General features: G+C 42.5%; 1 protein-coding gene across 1 annotated transcript; it reads left to right on the forward strand.

Moving 5' to 3' along the window:
• The first annotated feature begins 12407 nt into the window (after window positions 1-12407).
• Window positions 12408-13902, forward strand: LOC100284459 (DNA-binding protein). The gene is given in 2 exon segments (NM_001157354.1): window positions 12408-12668; window positions 12855-13902. A coding segment is annotated over 1 exon segment (738 nt). The 5' UTR covers window positions 12408-12668; window positions 12855-12954; the 3' UTR covers window positions 13693-13902.
• The last annotated feature ends 3297 nt before the right edge of the window (window positions 13903-17199 follow it).

Here is a 17199-nt window from a genome sequence, read left to right on the forward strand (position 1 = left end):
CATAAATGGTATGTTTCATTACAACACACAGACATATTTGTTAGTATAGGCAAATTAATCAACATGAACTTGCATACACAACTAACGAATCATGCTCTAATGTACCTCAAAACATCAAATGAATTAGTATGCCACCTTCTTTACCATTGTTGTGTGGGTTCCCGTTTGTGGAAAGAGATTAATGACATATTCAATTGGAACCTAGGTCATGATTTTGAATCAGTGGCTCGTTTTTTGGGTTAGGAATAAGAAAAATAGTGTTAGAAATATGGTTAGTGCAGAAATTATGTTGTGTATTTGGATACCCCGTAACACACATTGTTTTTAGGGAGAGAATTGGCGAAGGATGCAAAAGCTGACGGTGAGGATGGCACAAATGCTCAGAAGATGGAGGCCATTATGCAAACAGAGTTGTTTGGAGGAGCTAGATTACTGCAATGGCGCTTTGGAAGCAAGCTCAATGCGTCTTACAGGAATTGGATGGAGCCTGGAGTCCAGGTTGTGATCATAGATGGAGGAGTATCTTTTGGTTTGTGGTCGTGTGGAAAGTAGCGTGAGGAAATTAATGAGTGACATTAGCATAAAATTTTCTGTTAATCGGGTACAATGTCTGTCGGTGGGTGCACTCTTGAATATGCATATGCTTCAAAATTGTAAAACATGTGAACGTTTTATTGTAAAAATAAAGCAGGGGAAACCTTTTCTCTAAAAATCCATAAGGCCCAGCTATTGATACCATCGCCCCTAGGGTCCCATACCCTAGGGACCTCCCATGGTCTCGACTAGGACAATGGTTTAACTTCTTGGCAACTTGATATTGGGACACCCCCAAAAAGATGACTTCTACACCACCATATTCCATTAATAAGGTCCACTATGGGATCCATGGCCCTCTGAGCTCTAGGACACTCCTGCACTTATGGTGCCAGTCCGTATAGATTAAGGCCTAGGGTCCAAGCGTCTCAGGACGTCCCAAGCTAGAGCAACCTATGCACCTAAGGTTGTAGGGCTATCATGAAGAATAAGCCCATGGGCCCCTCGTTCCTCGAGACACTCAGTGACACTTAATCACTCAGGACCCAAATGGCTCCTAGGTCCCTAAGATCGTTCCTAGCCTTATGTAATGTGAACCATCGAGCCTCAAACCTTTTGGGGGCCTAAGGCTCCTAACAGAACAAGGGATTTGATGTAGCTAAGTGTAATCCTATCCATAAGATAGATTTAGCCTAGACCCACTAAGGACATTACTGCACTAGGTCAGGGACCCATGTTTAGGGCTTGCTGAAAGGTTCGTAGCGCTAGTCTATTAGACAAATCTAAGGTACAATACATTAAATGTATGTTGTGCAATATTATAAGCATGAGATGTGCATTGTCGCTATGATTTAGGTAGTAGGGAACTCGAGACCACTATTCGGTACATGCGTCGATCTTGTAGACACCTGTGCACATACCAGTGTACCCTGAAGTATATTATCAAGTATAGAAGGCTACATTGGCTCTGATTGGATGTTTCAAGGGCCCTGGCCTCCCAATGGTAGGGGGCAAACGTCCCAAGGAATATTGTCACACCTGGATTTAAGTGCAAACCCGGGAGCGTCTCAAATTTGTGCTATGATCAAGTCCCACACATATGATGACTCATAGTAAAGAAATCAATATTAGCTGAGCACGCGCATGACATCGTCTGGTAAGACGTGACATTGATTTATGTACCATGAGTCACCATATGTGTGAGACTTGATCATATCACATATTTGAGACGCATCCGGGTTTGTCCTCCAATCCGAGTGTAACAAATATAACCCCCTTAACGTTCAAGGGGCATAGGGCGTTCCTAAATATTGAGATAGGCATAGGGCCCCGACATCCTAAAGGACACGGCGACCTATACGTCTCAAGGACTATAGAGTCCCGACCACATTTAATGCGTATCTAAGATTAATAAAATAAAAATACGAGCCATATCTATATTAAATTTAACCTGTATATATAAACGCCTCATCATAGATATCCAACGCACAAAACAAATGCAGTCCTGGTATCATGGTATGGTTCTCATGGTGGACTAATAGAGCAAGATCGAGCACACAATGCAACCCGTGCATGTGTTAGTTGCTGCAACGTAACGTCGAGTTTAATTTGGTTGGGCAAGGTTAGATAAGTCATGCTGCACAGCACGCCATCAGTGTTTGGCAAAGCTTAGGTTATCCATCTCCGTGAGATGTGCCAACTATTTTAGTAGTCATGTCAGTGGGCATGCAGCGCTTTGTGAGATGAACAACTTATTAGTTTAGTTGGTTGCAGTTAGCTTTTGTTTTGTTCCATTAGTCTGCTTCTTTAGATTAGCTGGGAGTGTCGGCATGAGCATGACAGTATCTTTATTCAGTCTGGGCTGCCTTTGTTGTACTTTGCAAGTGCCATGCCATATTTGTCATGCATGGACCACAAGATATCACGCATGCACCGATTGGTTTTATTATCTCATCTAAACTTCATGTTTATGCATGCACCTTAGACTATCTCCAGAAGCCCGTGTTAGCGGCCGCGCAAAGTATTGTAGAGTGTGTTTGATTGGACGCATAAGGAGGGATGGAAGGAGACGGCCACATTTTCTATAGTGTTTGGACGTACAAAGAGGCCTAGGAGGCGTTGGAGACTTGGACCAGCCTTCCCTGTCTACGTGTGCACTGGACTGTCTGGTGGCACACTGGACAGTGCACATTGCAACTGTCACTAGATCATTGATTGGTTGTCTTCCTTTTCTTGGGGCTCCAGACTGTCAGGGGGGCACCAGACTGTTGGTGCGCCATCTGACCATTGGAGCATGTTGACATGGCTGATAATCGTTGGTTGTCCATCACACCGGAATGTCTGGCGCTTTGCCTGGACTGTCCGATGAATTAAAGCCGACGAGGCCAGGCCTAATCCGAAACGGTCACTTTGGTCGTACCGACGCTAGACTATCCGGTGTTACCTAGAGCAGCCCACCTTCTTACCTTCTTCTCTTTTGTGCCAAATTCCTTTGGCTTTTTTTGGCCTGACTTTAGATGATCCCTAGAACTTAGACAAACATGATTAGCACACAAAACAATTGACTAAGTTTTGACCGCTTGGATTATCAGTCTTGATAGTTACCTTTAAAAAGGTCAACGAAGATTGCCTTGCAAATACAGTTCCAGCATCCCCCAAGCCTAACTATATAGATCAAAATATGCGATTAGCAACAACTATGCATTGATATAGAAAATTGAAAAAATTATGAAAATAACAATAATTAGATACACCTGTTCTCTAGGTATTGATATCTATGTAGGTGGAGTATGGTAAATTTGAGACACTTATGACAACGATCTCTATGTGTAATATACAAATATGACCAAATGAGAAAATTTAGTTTTAATTGGTCAAGTTTATATGTGTGCATCAAGTAGGAGAACAAATGCAAAAATATAGTTATAATTAGTCAAATACAAAACCAATGTGTCAACATGGTGATCATTCTCAAATACTTAGAATGGTAACTGTTGGAAATTCAGTCTTACTTGAATCACAACCTGTTGTTATGATATGAACGAAGCATAATACTATTTTTATTCTCTTTGGAATTTGTCTCGTTGTCTTAGCTCCTCACATAGATTGTCAGGAGGAAGTCAAGCCTAGCCTCTAAGATCTAACCACCCTTAGAGCATAAGGAACAAAAACTATAGTATGGCATAATCACACAATAATCATAAAGTATCCAATTATTAGCAACATCAATTAAAAATGTTAGCGATGTGACATCCAAATTGCTTCAATTGGAAACACAAGTGCATAAATGGAGCGCTATTAAATGCACCTAGTGACATATAGGAATAACAAATAATCACAATTGACCAAGCATATATGTCCACATCCATGCAAAATCAAATAGACTACCTAACATGAAGAAGCAACTACTTTATATGATGGTTGACACTACTCTATAACTCGAGAAAGCCAAATTTCAACATTAAGAATCCATATAATATTTATGGTATCATCTTAAAATTGCAAAGAATTAACATAGCAAAGCCAAACAAATCATTTCCATATATTGGTAATGTGCTAAATTAGACCTTTGTAGTGCACTTTCAGTGTTGTTTCTTCTCACACAACATTGGAATCTTAGAGATAAGCTTCACATCAAGGTTAGTGAAGAACTTGAGAGTATCTTGTATGCATCCACTACCCTCAATATACTTGGACATGTCAAGTCAAAGTTTGCTTGTTACTCTTGGTGATCAGTATCACCTAGATGGCTTAGTAGCGATTGGGTGATCAGTGATCACTTGGAGAACTTATGGGTGACCCACCTAAAGCGTGTAAGGTTGTGTGTGGTTCACCATGCTAGAGAAGCGCTCGTGGAGAGCTTATATTTGAGCAATTTTATTCAAATATTTATTTACCAGAATTGTCACGCTAGTATATGATTGGAATTTAGGGTGCAAAACTTTTTACCACACTAAGTCACAAGAGATAAAGTTGGGCTTGATTATGAGTTTTAACTTGTGCAAGAAAAAAATCAGAGAAGCACAATTCACCATCCTCTATTTGGTATCAATACCGTAATCCGGATCTTTGCCAGTATGAAGAGCTTTGTCGAGTGCCACTCACGGCGAACAATGACACTCAACACATATCCCCTTTGTCGAGCGTCAAACACTCGGCGTGCAAAGACGTTCGGTAGGGAGTCTTTGCCGAGCATGAAGCTCTCGGTGAAACGTGACCCTCGGCAAAAGGCCGTCAACAGCTGTTTATAGTTGACAACCTTTAACTATGCCGAGTGTCAGGAGTTGACACTCGACAAAATGACTTCTTTTCCGAGTGTCCTTTGGTAGACTTTGCTGAGAGTTTTCTAGGCAAAGTCTGCAAAGAAGCCGTTGCCGATGTACAATTCACCGAGACCTCTTTGCCTAGAGTCACACTTGGCAAAGACTTTGTCGAGTGCCTGAAGCACTAGCACTCGGCAAAGCAGCTGTGTCCAGTAGTGTATCTTGATCTTTTCAATAGGTGCATCATAAATGAGTGGGCCAACTTTTGTGCATCTAGTATGTGTGACTTGGCTTGCAATAGGAGGGGGAAGTATCTGGAAAGCACTAGGCAACACAGTAGAAAGCTCAGTTTAACCCCCTTCATGAGCACCAGAGATATCCTCTTAGAGAGAAGAAAAAGATAGGAAGAAAAGGGAAATTAGAGAGACCTTGAAATAGGTCAAGAAGGTTCCTACCTCAAGATTTTGAAGACTTAGATCCACATATTTGGAGTCTGTAATTTGATTTATACTATCATTTTTTGAGGTCTTTCTTCACCGGCCTAAATTGTTAGAAAGTTAGGCATTTTTAGTTTTAATTTAATCCAGATAATCAGTGCGATATATGTGATGACATGTATGTGCATGTGTGTATAACTACTCGCATAAGCAGTAAACAGCAATGAAACATGCATAAATACGAAGAACAGAGTGTACCCAGCGGAGGGACCGATGCTCAAGGCACTAGTGGCTCCATTCACACGAGACATCTCGTGTGTTTGTTCGATGTAGCCGTACGAAGTCGGTGCAGGAAGATGTACACAGTGCAGTCCCTCGAACAGTCGCCGGGAAGAAGAACAGCAGCACACGTCAACTTGGGAAGGCGACGAACAGCAAGCTGTGGACGATCACGCGAGCAGTCGCGAAGACGCTCCCCAAAAATCTGATCGCCCGCACACCCGTGCAAGTGTATCTCTGCGGTCGGTGATTTCGGAGGCCTGCTCTCCCACTCTCTCTGTGCTCGCAGAAGATGGGACGGGAATGTGTTGTTTGCAATTCGCGTGAGATAATTCGCATAACTGGAAGAGTCCTCCCTCTCCATTCTTATAGGCGGTCAGAAGAAGGGAGAATGACAACGGACAGAAACGGTCGCGCATTAGAGCTGGAAACTGACGACAGTAACTGACGTCCGTTACTAGCCATAAGACAGGAAACGGACGGTTATCATGACGGTCATCACTCCAGGCAAGCCACGAGCCACGACCACGGCCACGGCCACGGCCACGGCCCGGCCCGGCCCGGCCGGCGGCGGCGGCGGCGCGCGCGCGCGTGTGGCAGTCCTTCATCCTTTTCTCAACTTCTCAATAGATGCACCAATGGTCCACCTATTTAAGTTGATTGATTTGTCCTTTGAACTTCCAATATGGTACTAAATAATTAGTACACCATAGCATTAAAGTGGGTCATTAGCATTGACTATTATTGAATATTAATTTGGGCCAAGCCCACATTAATCCAACAATCCCCACCAAATGCTAAGTCACACAAAAAAGCTCTCATCATCTCAAACGTTTGATATACTGGTGTTTCGATGGAGACTGTTAAGTTGAACATCCACCTAGAACTTAGACTACACTTGACCACAACTGCACAATGGACTAGGCCTTGAATTGGCAGTTTTGCGTGGAATGAGTTTCATCTAAACTCTTTACCAGTACTAGATTGCTGAACGCATCCCCTCTGGTTGGAGCATATAAGTCAAACTCCATAGCCTTTCATGGGTATCTAGAAACCACCCAGATCTCATAAACTGTGACTAGCAGTTAACCCATATAGGTATGTTCCTCTAAAGATGTTCTGTAGGACAACATCTTTGCTTCACAAAGCCACTTGGAACATATTAAGGTGTAAACACCAACCTACCTTACAGTAAGGAAAGATATGCATCTGAAATGAGCCTTATTAAGGGTCTTTCCTCTCAGTCTACCACTTGCTTGTTTCACCATTCTAATTCACGGGATCTCCGATCACATAGAACAGGTTACCACTATGATAAACTTTAGGTGGGTCTCATGCCCATCTCACTTGATGCACTATCTATCACACTACGTGATAGCCCCTTAGTAAATTGATCTGCCAGATTTTTAGACGTATGGACATAATCCAACGCTATTACTCCGGAGTTTCTCAATTTCCTGACAGATTTCAAACGCCTCTTTATGTGCCTTGTCGACTTCATATTATCCTTAGAACTGTTTATCTTAATTATCACAGTCTGATTATCACAGTTCATGGAAATAGCCGGCACAGGTTTTTCAACCACCGGTAAATCCATAAGGAGTTCACGAAGCCACTCAGCCTCAACTGAAGCGGTATCTAATGCTGTGAGTTCTGCTTCCATAGTCGACCTCGTTAAGATGGTCTGCTTGCAAGACTTCCATGAAACAGCACCACCTCCAAGTGAAAACACATATCCACTTGTGGCATATATCTCATCAGCATCAGATATCCAGTTTGCATCACAATAACCCTCCAGCACTGTTGGGTACCCGGTATAATGGATGCCTAAACTCATAGTACCCTTTAGATAGCGCAAAACTCTCTCAAGAGCACGCCAGTGATCATCTCCCGGATTTGAAACAAATCGACTAAGTTTGCTCACAGCAAATGAGATGTCAGGCCTCGTAGCGCTAGCTAAATACATGAGTGAACCAATTATTTGGGAATATCTCAATTGATCCCTAGCTATCCTTCGATTTTTCTTTAATAGCTTACTAGGATCATAAGGCGTTGGAGCAGGTTCACATTCGCTAAAACCAAAGCGACTCAAAACCTTTTCCACATAATGGGATTGCACAAGTGTGATCCCACCAATGCCTTCTCTCAGTAGCTTAATGTTAAGAATAACATCAGCTTCTCCCAAATCTTTCATTTCAAAATTATTAGACAGAAAGTCTTTTGTCTCTTTAATCACATCAAGACTCGTCCCCAAGATTAGAATGTCATCAACATATAGGCATAAAATTACTCCCTCGCCCCCACCATACCGATAGTATACACACTTGTCTGCTTCGTTCACAACAAAACCGGCAGATGTCAAAGTTTTATCGAACTTTTCATGCCATTGCTTAGGTGCTTGTTTTAGGCCATATAAAGATTTCAATAATTTACACACCATGCCTTCTTGACCGTTTGCTACAAACCCAGCTGGCTGCTCCATGTAAATTTCCTCATCTAGCTCTCCATTTAGGAATGCTGTCTTAACATCCATTTGATGGACGAGTAGACCATGAGAGGCAGCCAAAGAAAGTAGCACACGAATTGTGGTCAATCGAGCCACAGGTGAATAAGTATCAAAGAAATCCTCACCTTCCTTCTGTGAATAGCCTTTAATTACAAGCCTCGCCTTGTACCTTTCAATAGTACCATCAGGCCTAAGTTTTTTCTTGAACACCCATTTACTTCCAATGGGCTTACACCCATAAGGACGCTCAACTACCTCCCAAGTTGCATTAGACATAATAGAATCCATCTCACTCCTTATTGCTTCCTTCCAAAAGTCAGCATCAGGAGAGGAATATGCCTCTTCAATGGTACTTGGTGTGTCATCCACAAGATATACAATGTAATCATCACCAAAGGACTTTGCAATCCTTGGTCTCTTACTCTTTCGAGTTGATACATTGTCATTTTCCACATGATTATGTATATGGGATTCCTCAGTGTGTTCTACCGGAATAAAATGCTCATGGGGTATCGTTGGTTCATCATTAGACGTATCATGTGTAGCTTTCATGGGAAATTCGTCCTCAAAAAACGTAGCATCTCTGGACTCCATAATTGTACCAACCAACATGTCCGGTACTCCAGAGTTTATAATTAAAAACCTATATCCAATGCTGTGGAAAGCATACCCAAGAAAAACACAATCAACAGTTTTCGGTCCTAATTTGCGCTTCTTGTTAATTGGCACATTCACTTTAGCCAAACAACCCCAGGTGCGCAAATAGGAGATATTTAATTTCTTCTTTTCCCATTCCTCGAATGGTGTGATTTCTTTGTTCTTTGTGGGAACTTTATTCAGGACATGACACGCCGTCAAGATCGCCTCACCCCACCATTCCTTAGATAGCCCTGAAGTCTCTAACATGGCGTTAACCAAATCAGTTAGAGTACGGTTCTTTCTTTCAGCAACCCCATTGGATTGTGGTGAGTATGGCGGTGTCCTCTCATGAATAATACCATGTTCCACACAAAAATCAGAAAAATCACCCGAAAAATATTCTCCACCACGATCAGACCTTAATCGTTTAATTTTCCTCTCGAGTTGATTTTCAACTTCAGCTTTGTAGGTCTTAAAATAATGCAAAGCTTCATCTTTTGATTTTAAGAGATACACATAACAAAATCTAGTAGAGTCATCGATAAAAGTAATAAAATATCGCTTGCCTCCTTTAGTCAATATTCCGTTCATCTCACATAAATCGGAATGTATTAAGTCTAGTGGTGCCAAATTCCTCGCCTCCGCAGCCTTGTGAGGCTTGCGAGGTTGCTTAGATTGCACGCACACCTGGCACTTAGAACCTTTGACTAAATCAAATTTCGGGATTAAATTTAAATCTGCTAACCGCGAGACACAACCAAAATTGATATGACAAAGTCGTGAATGCCAAATATACGACTCATTCGAAACAACATTGTTCACAGACTTATTACACGCATCATGCAAAGATAAGCGGAACAAGCCTCCGCTGTCATAGCCTTTTCCAACAAACGTTCCATACTTAGACAGTATACATTTATTAGACTCAAAGACAATTTTGTAGCCATCTCGACACAATTGAGAGTCACTAACTAGATTCTTTTTGATGGAGGGGACATGCTGCACGTTCTTCAATAGCACCGTCTTTCCCGAAGTAAACTTCAGAATGACTGTACCAACACCAAGAACACGCGCATGTGATCCGTTCCCCATCAGCAAGGCTCCAGTCCCTTTGCACTGATAAGAAGAAAATAAAGAAATATCAGCACACACATGAATATTAGCACCGGTATCAGCCCACCACTCAGGGGATTGACACACTGAAAGAACAGTAGGTAAAAGATTACCATACCCCGATGTTCCTTCTGCAGTCTCGCTAACAACCATGTTTACTGTTTTCTTCTCTTGAGCTGGTTTTTTCTCTTGCTTAAATTTGCGGTCTGGACAAGCGCTTGCCCAATGATCAATACTCCCGCAAACAAAGCAACCAGCTCCTTTGTTCTTCTTTTTGAACGAGGCTGCCTGCTTGGGCTTCGTGGCATTCTGTTGCTTGTTCTTCTTTTTATTATTATGTGATGCATTGGAGTTCTTCTTTTGTACCATATTGGCACTAGAAGTCTCAACTCCTTTTCCACGAGTGTCTTTTGCTCTCGCCCTCTCCTCAACATCAAGAGAACCAATAAGCTCAGCCACGCTAAACTCTTGTCTCTTATGTTTTAGAGTGGTAGCAAAGTCCGTCCAAGAAGGTGGCAGTTTAGCGATAATACCGCCGGCCACGAACTTGTCAGGCAAGACACATGGGAATTGTTCGAGTTCTTTAGCCAGTGCCTGTATTTCATGAGCCTGTTCAACTACAGGACGGTTTTCCACCATCTTATAGTCAAATAGCTGCTCCATGATGTACAGCTCGCTACCAACATCAGAAACACCAAACTTCTCATCTAATGCATCCCATAACTCTTTTGCAGATGTGCACGTTAGATAAGAATCAACATACTTGTTGGCAAGAGCGCCAATCACGGCGCCTCGAAACAGGTTACCGGCAACGTCGAACATTTTCTCCTCTTCAGGAGTGAACTGTTCGGGTTTCCCCTGTGCGGCGTGATAGCAGTTCATTGCGGTCAACCACAGTATCATCTTACTACGCCATCTCTTGTAAAACGTCCCATCAAAAGGTTCACTTGGTTTTAACGCAGCAGCAAAACCACTAACAGAAAAATGCCTAATATCAGATTTTTGGATTGTTAGAAAGTTAGGCATTTTTAGTTTTAATTTAATCCAGATAATCAGTGCGATATATGTGATGACATGTATGTGCATGTGTGTATAACTACTCGCATAAGCAGTAAACAGCAATGAAACATGCATAAATACGAAGAACAGAGTGTACCCAGCGGAGGGACCGATGCTCAAGGCACCAGTGGCTCCATTCACACGAGACATCTCGTGTGTTTGTTCGATGTAGTCGTACGAAGTCGGTGCAGGAAGATGTACGCAGTGCAGTCCCTCGAACGGTCGCCGGGAAGAAGAACAGCAGCACGCGTCAACTTGGGAAGGCGACGAACAGCAAGCTGTGGACGATCACGCGAGCAGTCGCGAAGACGCTCCCCAAAAATCTGATCGCCCGCACACCCGTGCAAGTGTATCTCTGCGGTCGGTGATTTCGGAGGCCTGCTCTCCCACTCTCTCTGTGCTCGCAGAAGATGGGACGGGAATGTGTTGTTTGCAATTCGCGTGAGATAATTCGCATAACTGGAAGAGCCCTCCCTCTCCATTCTTATAGGCGGTCAGAAGAAGGGAGAAGGACAACGGACAGAAACGGTCACGCATTAGAGCTGGAAACTGACGACAGTAACTGACGTCCGTTACTAGCCATAAGACAGGAAACGGACGGTTATCATGACGGTCATCACTCCAGGCAAAATGCGCAACCGTTTGACCAAGGTCCGATCTACCACGAGCCACGGCCACGGTCGGCGGCGGCGGCGGCGCGCGCGCGCGTGTGGCAGTCCTTCATCCTTTTCTCAACTTCTCAATAGATGCACCAATGGTCCACCTATTTAAGTTGATTGATTTGTCCTTTGAACTTCCAATATGGTACTAAATAATTAGTACACCATAGCATTAAAGTGGGCCATTAGCATTGACTATTATTGAATATTAATTTGGGCCAAGCCCACATTAATCCAACATAAATAGCAGCCATTAATAAAGGCCAAGCCCACATTAATTTCATTGATATGATGGTATAGCTGATGATAAAGACGAAAACATTAAATAAACAAAGGAAATTATGAAATTTAAAAAAACATTAAAGGCCAGCATAGTACGATGTATATTGTGCCGTAGCATAGTAGCTAATTATTAGTAAATCCATTAAATTAAAGGCCAGCATAGTGCAAGGGTATAGCTAGCTAGATGAAAAAAAAGGTTGCGTTGCGTGGGCATAAGGGTCATTTCGTATAAGAATGACGACGACGCTAGGTTCTTACTTAGAATTAAATGGATGTGCAAAACACGTAATATTTTAACAGAGTGAAGTTTGATGAGGTTGTCTGTTTAAACAATGTACGGATTCTCAGCCACAACACACAACAGGCCTCAGCATATATATACCAAACAGCGCACCACCAGCTCAACGGGGGACCAGCCTAAAAATATGCCTCAAAGACCAAGACAAAAAAGAAGAAGAGGAAATTAAATGCATATAAATATAAATCTATAGTCTCTCTTTTGAATTCACATGGCATACTGGGGACCAGTAAGCAGTCAAATTAAAACCAAAGCCTCTCTCTCTCTCTTCTCTCCATCTTCCTACTAGCTTATTGCATGTCCACCTTTCATATACCCACTTGTTAGCTTGCTGCCCTCCTCAAAGCTCAGACCAACCAGCTCTTCTCCTCCTTGATCTCTCCAATCAAGCTCTCTCTCTCTCTCTCTCTCTCTCAACACATACCAAACTTCCACTCCTCCTAGATAGCTAGCTACTAGCTAGACAGAAATCCCCCATGTAATTGGAGAGAGAACTTATGTGTTCTATGATAGATTAGATATGATGCTTCTCTAGCTCATCAGATCAAATTAGTACTCGACCGATACCAAGTTAATTAAGAAGAAGTTCTCTCAGCAAAGGTAAATTTACTATAAATTATCCCTGCATCCAGTCCAGATCAGATCTGCTCAGATATAAACATCAAAATCTTTTCTTTTGTTGCTCGATCGGTACCTAGTTTGTTTCGTTTCTTGTCTTGTCGATCGATCGTGTCGTGCTACAAGATATATATATAAAGCTCCTCCCTGTTGGTTGCTACATACAAGAGGCGTCAAGCTGGCGAACCGGTGGTGGAGCGTGCCCGGTCACTTGGGCCTGCCGGAGCAGCCGTCCGGCGGCCCCAACCCCAAGACGGAGCCCCCGGCCATGAAGGACCCGGAGCCCAGCAGCCCGGCAGTCGGCGCGCCGGGCGACCACGGAGCCGATGAGACCAACGAGTCCGGTGGCGCCGTGGTGGCGGCGCCCAGCCGGCGGCCCCGCGGGCGCCCGCCGGGGTCCAAGAACAAGCCCAAGCCGCCCATCTTCGTCACGCGCGACAGCCCCAACGCGCTGCGCAGCCACGTCATGGAGGTGGCGGGCGGCGCCGATGTGGCGGACGCCATCGCGCAGTTCTCGCGCCGCCGCCAGCGCGGTGTCTGCGTGCTCAGCGGCGCCGGGACCGTCGCCAACGTGGCGCTGCGGCAACCGTCCGCGCCCACGGCCGTGGTCGCGCTCCGCGGCCGCTTCGAGATCCTCTCGCTTACCGGCACCTTCCTGCCCGGCCCCGCGCCGCCGGGGTCCACGGGGCTCACCGTGTACCTGGCCGGGGGCCAGGGGCAGGTGGTTGGCGGCAGCGTTGTAGGCACCCTCATCGCCGCCGGCCCGGTCATGGTGATCGCGTCCACGTTCGCCAACGCAACCTACGAGCGCCTTCCGCTCGAAGAGGAGGATGAAGGGCCAGCTCCACCGATGGCGTCCGGCGGCGGCGCCGATCCGCTCATGGGTGGAGGCCTCGGCATCGCCGACCCGTCAGCGCTGCCCATGTTCAACTTGCCGCCGAGCAACGGGCAGCTTGGAGGCGGCGACGGCTTCCCGTCATGGGCGCACCCGCGGCCACCGTACTGATGATCCTGATGCGCCCAAGGTCGAGCACAGTTGCTAGAATGCAATGGCGAATGCTGTGCGTGCACTGCATGGTCGTTACTGTTCCATTGGAGACGACGACGGCCGGATCGGAGTGGCGCGCCATTAGTAGGTTAGTACATATGATGAAGTGTGGCCGTCGTCCCTAGTGCTACTTTGTTGCCGTGCAATAATCAGATGTCGTTGGTCTCATCATCAGCTTCGATTCATGTGCTGTTGCATCTTTCATGCAATATTGTTTGACAACTTTGCATTGTGTGTTCTTAAATTAAATCTCTCTTGTTTAATCACTTTGAATTTGATCATTTGTTGTTTTGCAACTTGCTGTATATGCATGCGTGCATGCATGTGTTCCTAGATCTTAGCGCAGCGGTCTTTGTTGCATTTCGATCTCCTTTAAGTAATTTATTTAGTAACATATATAAAGTGTCAGGGGTCCCAAATCAGGTACCATCTCTCTATGTATATATTATCTCTAGCAATTATATTGCTCTCCTTGGATGCCCTCAATTTTCTCTTTGAAGTTTGGATAAGAATATTAGGATCATCAGGATTCAGTTCAAAATCCAATACTTTCTTCTTCTTTTTGAAATGAATAAGTTGCATACTTCCTCCGTTTCAAATTGTATGTTGCTGTGATCTTTTTAGATATATAGTCAGAATTTTTGTTATATATTTAAGAAAAACAAAAACAATTTACAATCTAAAACATAAAGGGTACTTATTATAGAGCAGAGTACTAGATATTTAGATAGCGTATATCTAGGTTATATATAACTTACACCTTGTTTAAGAGCTAATAGTTACTTGTTAAAATTAGTTAGAGATATCTAATCAACCTAACTAATAGTCTAGCTATTAGCCACTTTTAGTCAGAAACATCCAAACAATCTATCTAATAGTCCAACTAACTATTGGCTACACCTTTGACTACCTATTAGTTATTAGCTGATTCAACCCACTAAAATTAGATGATAGTTAGCCAGTTAATTTTACTACCAACTTTTTAGTCACCTAACTATTAGCACTAGTGCATTCAAGCGGGGCCTAAGACCTGTTTGAATGCACTAGAGTTAACAATTAGCTGCTAAAATTAGCTAAATAGCCTAACTAATAGTTTAGTTATTAGCTACTTTTAGTTGGATACATCATAACACCCTAGCAAATAGTCGTCCAACTAACTATTAGCTGCACCTTCAACTACTCATTAGTTATTAGCTGATTCAATCCACTAAAACTAGCTAACTGTTTGTCGGCTATTTATTAGTTAGCTAATTTCATTACCAATTTTTAGCTAGCTAACCATTTAGCTATAGTGCATTCAAAAGGGCCTTAAATCTGACAAGGAAAAAGGACATAGCTAGCAGAAGAACTCGGCCGATAAGATTCAAGAGCTGATGCATATGCATCTAGCTAGCTAGGGCGGTCTGATCTACTGCTAATAATGTTATTACATTGCACTCGTCCCATATATATGTTGCATTATTGCAACAACAACAACTCACACACAACTGCACTCTGTATTAGTATTTTCTGTTCCGTAAACAGTGAGCCACACACATATGCATGCATGCTGCATGTGCATCAGTAGATATTTCATGTTATGTTGCCTGTTCATCTGAAGAGATGTTCTTGTGCGTGATATATATATATATGTGCTAGCTATATATATTAATTTGCATGCAATATGCATGCTCAGATACATTGAGGCATGAAGTTCATTCAGATTTCAAAATTGATTTGTGTGAGCAACTGTTGCGATTTCAAAAGGTTAGTTGCTGCCTGCACGCGCGTGCTAGTTATACGTACTGTGCAGTGGAATTTTAGTAATTGTTGTATATATTGTAAAACTAAACTTGTGTGTACATGTTAGTATCTCAAAAGGCAAGCTAGTCAACTTTTACTTTTAATTTGTGAATAATTATAATTGGATCGAGCAAGTGTACATATATCTGGCTGTTACGTCGTATATATAGTGATGTTTGTGATCAGAAGCTAGCTATACACATACTGTAGTGCGTTGTGCAACATTATTGGTATGTCTCGCGCGGTACTTATTCATCGTTCCCCCCACCCCACAAGCTGACATTTTTCCAATAAGGAAAATGATTTAGGCCCTTTCTGGATGCAAAGTATTTTTTTTGAAATAGTAGAGAAATATATAGTCGGTTTTATCAAATACTTTGGTTTTCAAAAATTAATGAATTTTGTATACAACAAATCTTGTAGTCGATCTATTTGGATTTGTCAAAATCGTACCGTTTTAAATATTTTAGAAACTGTGCACACATATGAGCACTTTTTTCTCTAATAACCCACAATTTTGTATCTCTTTGGTTCACAAAATTAAACCACCGTTTTGCGATACTATAATTTTCAAAAACTGCACCATCTAAACCGACCCTTACTCCATTAGCATGTGCTATATTTTCATGGATGTATTATTATTATTAGTTATATATAGTAGTGTTTTGTAAACCCCAAAAGGTTAGTCTTAGAGTCTAGGTAGTTCTTATTTAGTTATTAGAAAAGAGAGTAAACTAGGAATTTATTTTAGTGTGAATTGAGATATGTTCCTTTAAATAAATCCTAAATAAAAATACATTTGTGGATTTATGTTTGTTGCATTTGGATTGTTAAACCCAAATTTTAATTTCATTTGGAAAATAAAACAAAAAACAAGAAAAGGAAAAAGGAAATAAAAAAGGACAAAAACAAACCTCGGGCCGAAACTCTTCACCTGCCAAACTTCACCCTGGATTTACCACGACCCACTTACCTCCACCGCAGTAGGGCTAGGCATTCGGTTTTTTTTTTCTAAACTTCGGTTCGGTTTTTCGGTTTTAAAAAACTTCGGTTTTACAGACATTAGAAATCGATCGGTTTTCTAGAAAATGAAAACTAAGAAGTTCGATTTTGGTTTTTTTACTTCGGTTTTTCGGTAAAAACCGAATACCAAACTTATATTCAAGACAATACATACAACAAGTTTACATGATAGATTACACATAATTTTTAAAAATAAAAATTTTATAGGTACAAATATTTAGAGATACATCATACATCACATACAAATAAGTGAATAACAATTTAATTGAATCACATATTTAGTTCACATAATTGAATAATCAAATTTGAGAATTGATAAAGTTTGGTATTCGGTTTTTTGGTATTTCAGTTCGGTATACGGTGAATACCGATTACGATACCGAAAACCAAACCTCTTAGATATAAATACCGAAACCGAACCGAACTACCGAAAAAACCGAAATTTCGGTTCGGTTTTTGGTTTATGGTAAAAAAGTGCCCACCCCTACACTGCAGGGCGACACGACCACGTGACTAGCGGGGCTCGCTCCTCAACCCTTAGTCGCGCCCCCACCCACCGGTCTGTGTCGCTGATAGCTAATATCATCTTCTCCGGGTTATTGAAATATCACCGGATTCCTGGTACCACCTCAACCACCTCCGTGTTTCTCCCCGCCTTGA

This window comes from Zea mays, chromosome 5, assembly GCF_902167145.1.
Source record: "Zea mays cultivar B73 chromosome 5, Zm-B73-REFERENCE-NAM-5.0, whole genome shotgun sequence".
Taxonomy (NCBI): Eukaryota; Viridiplantae; Streptophyta; class Magnoliopsida; order Poales; family Poaceae; genus Zea; species Zea mays.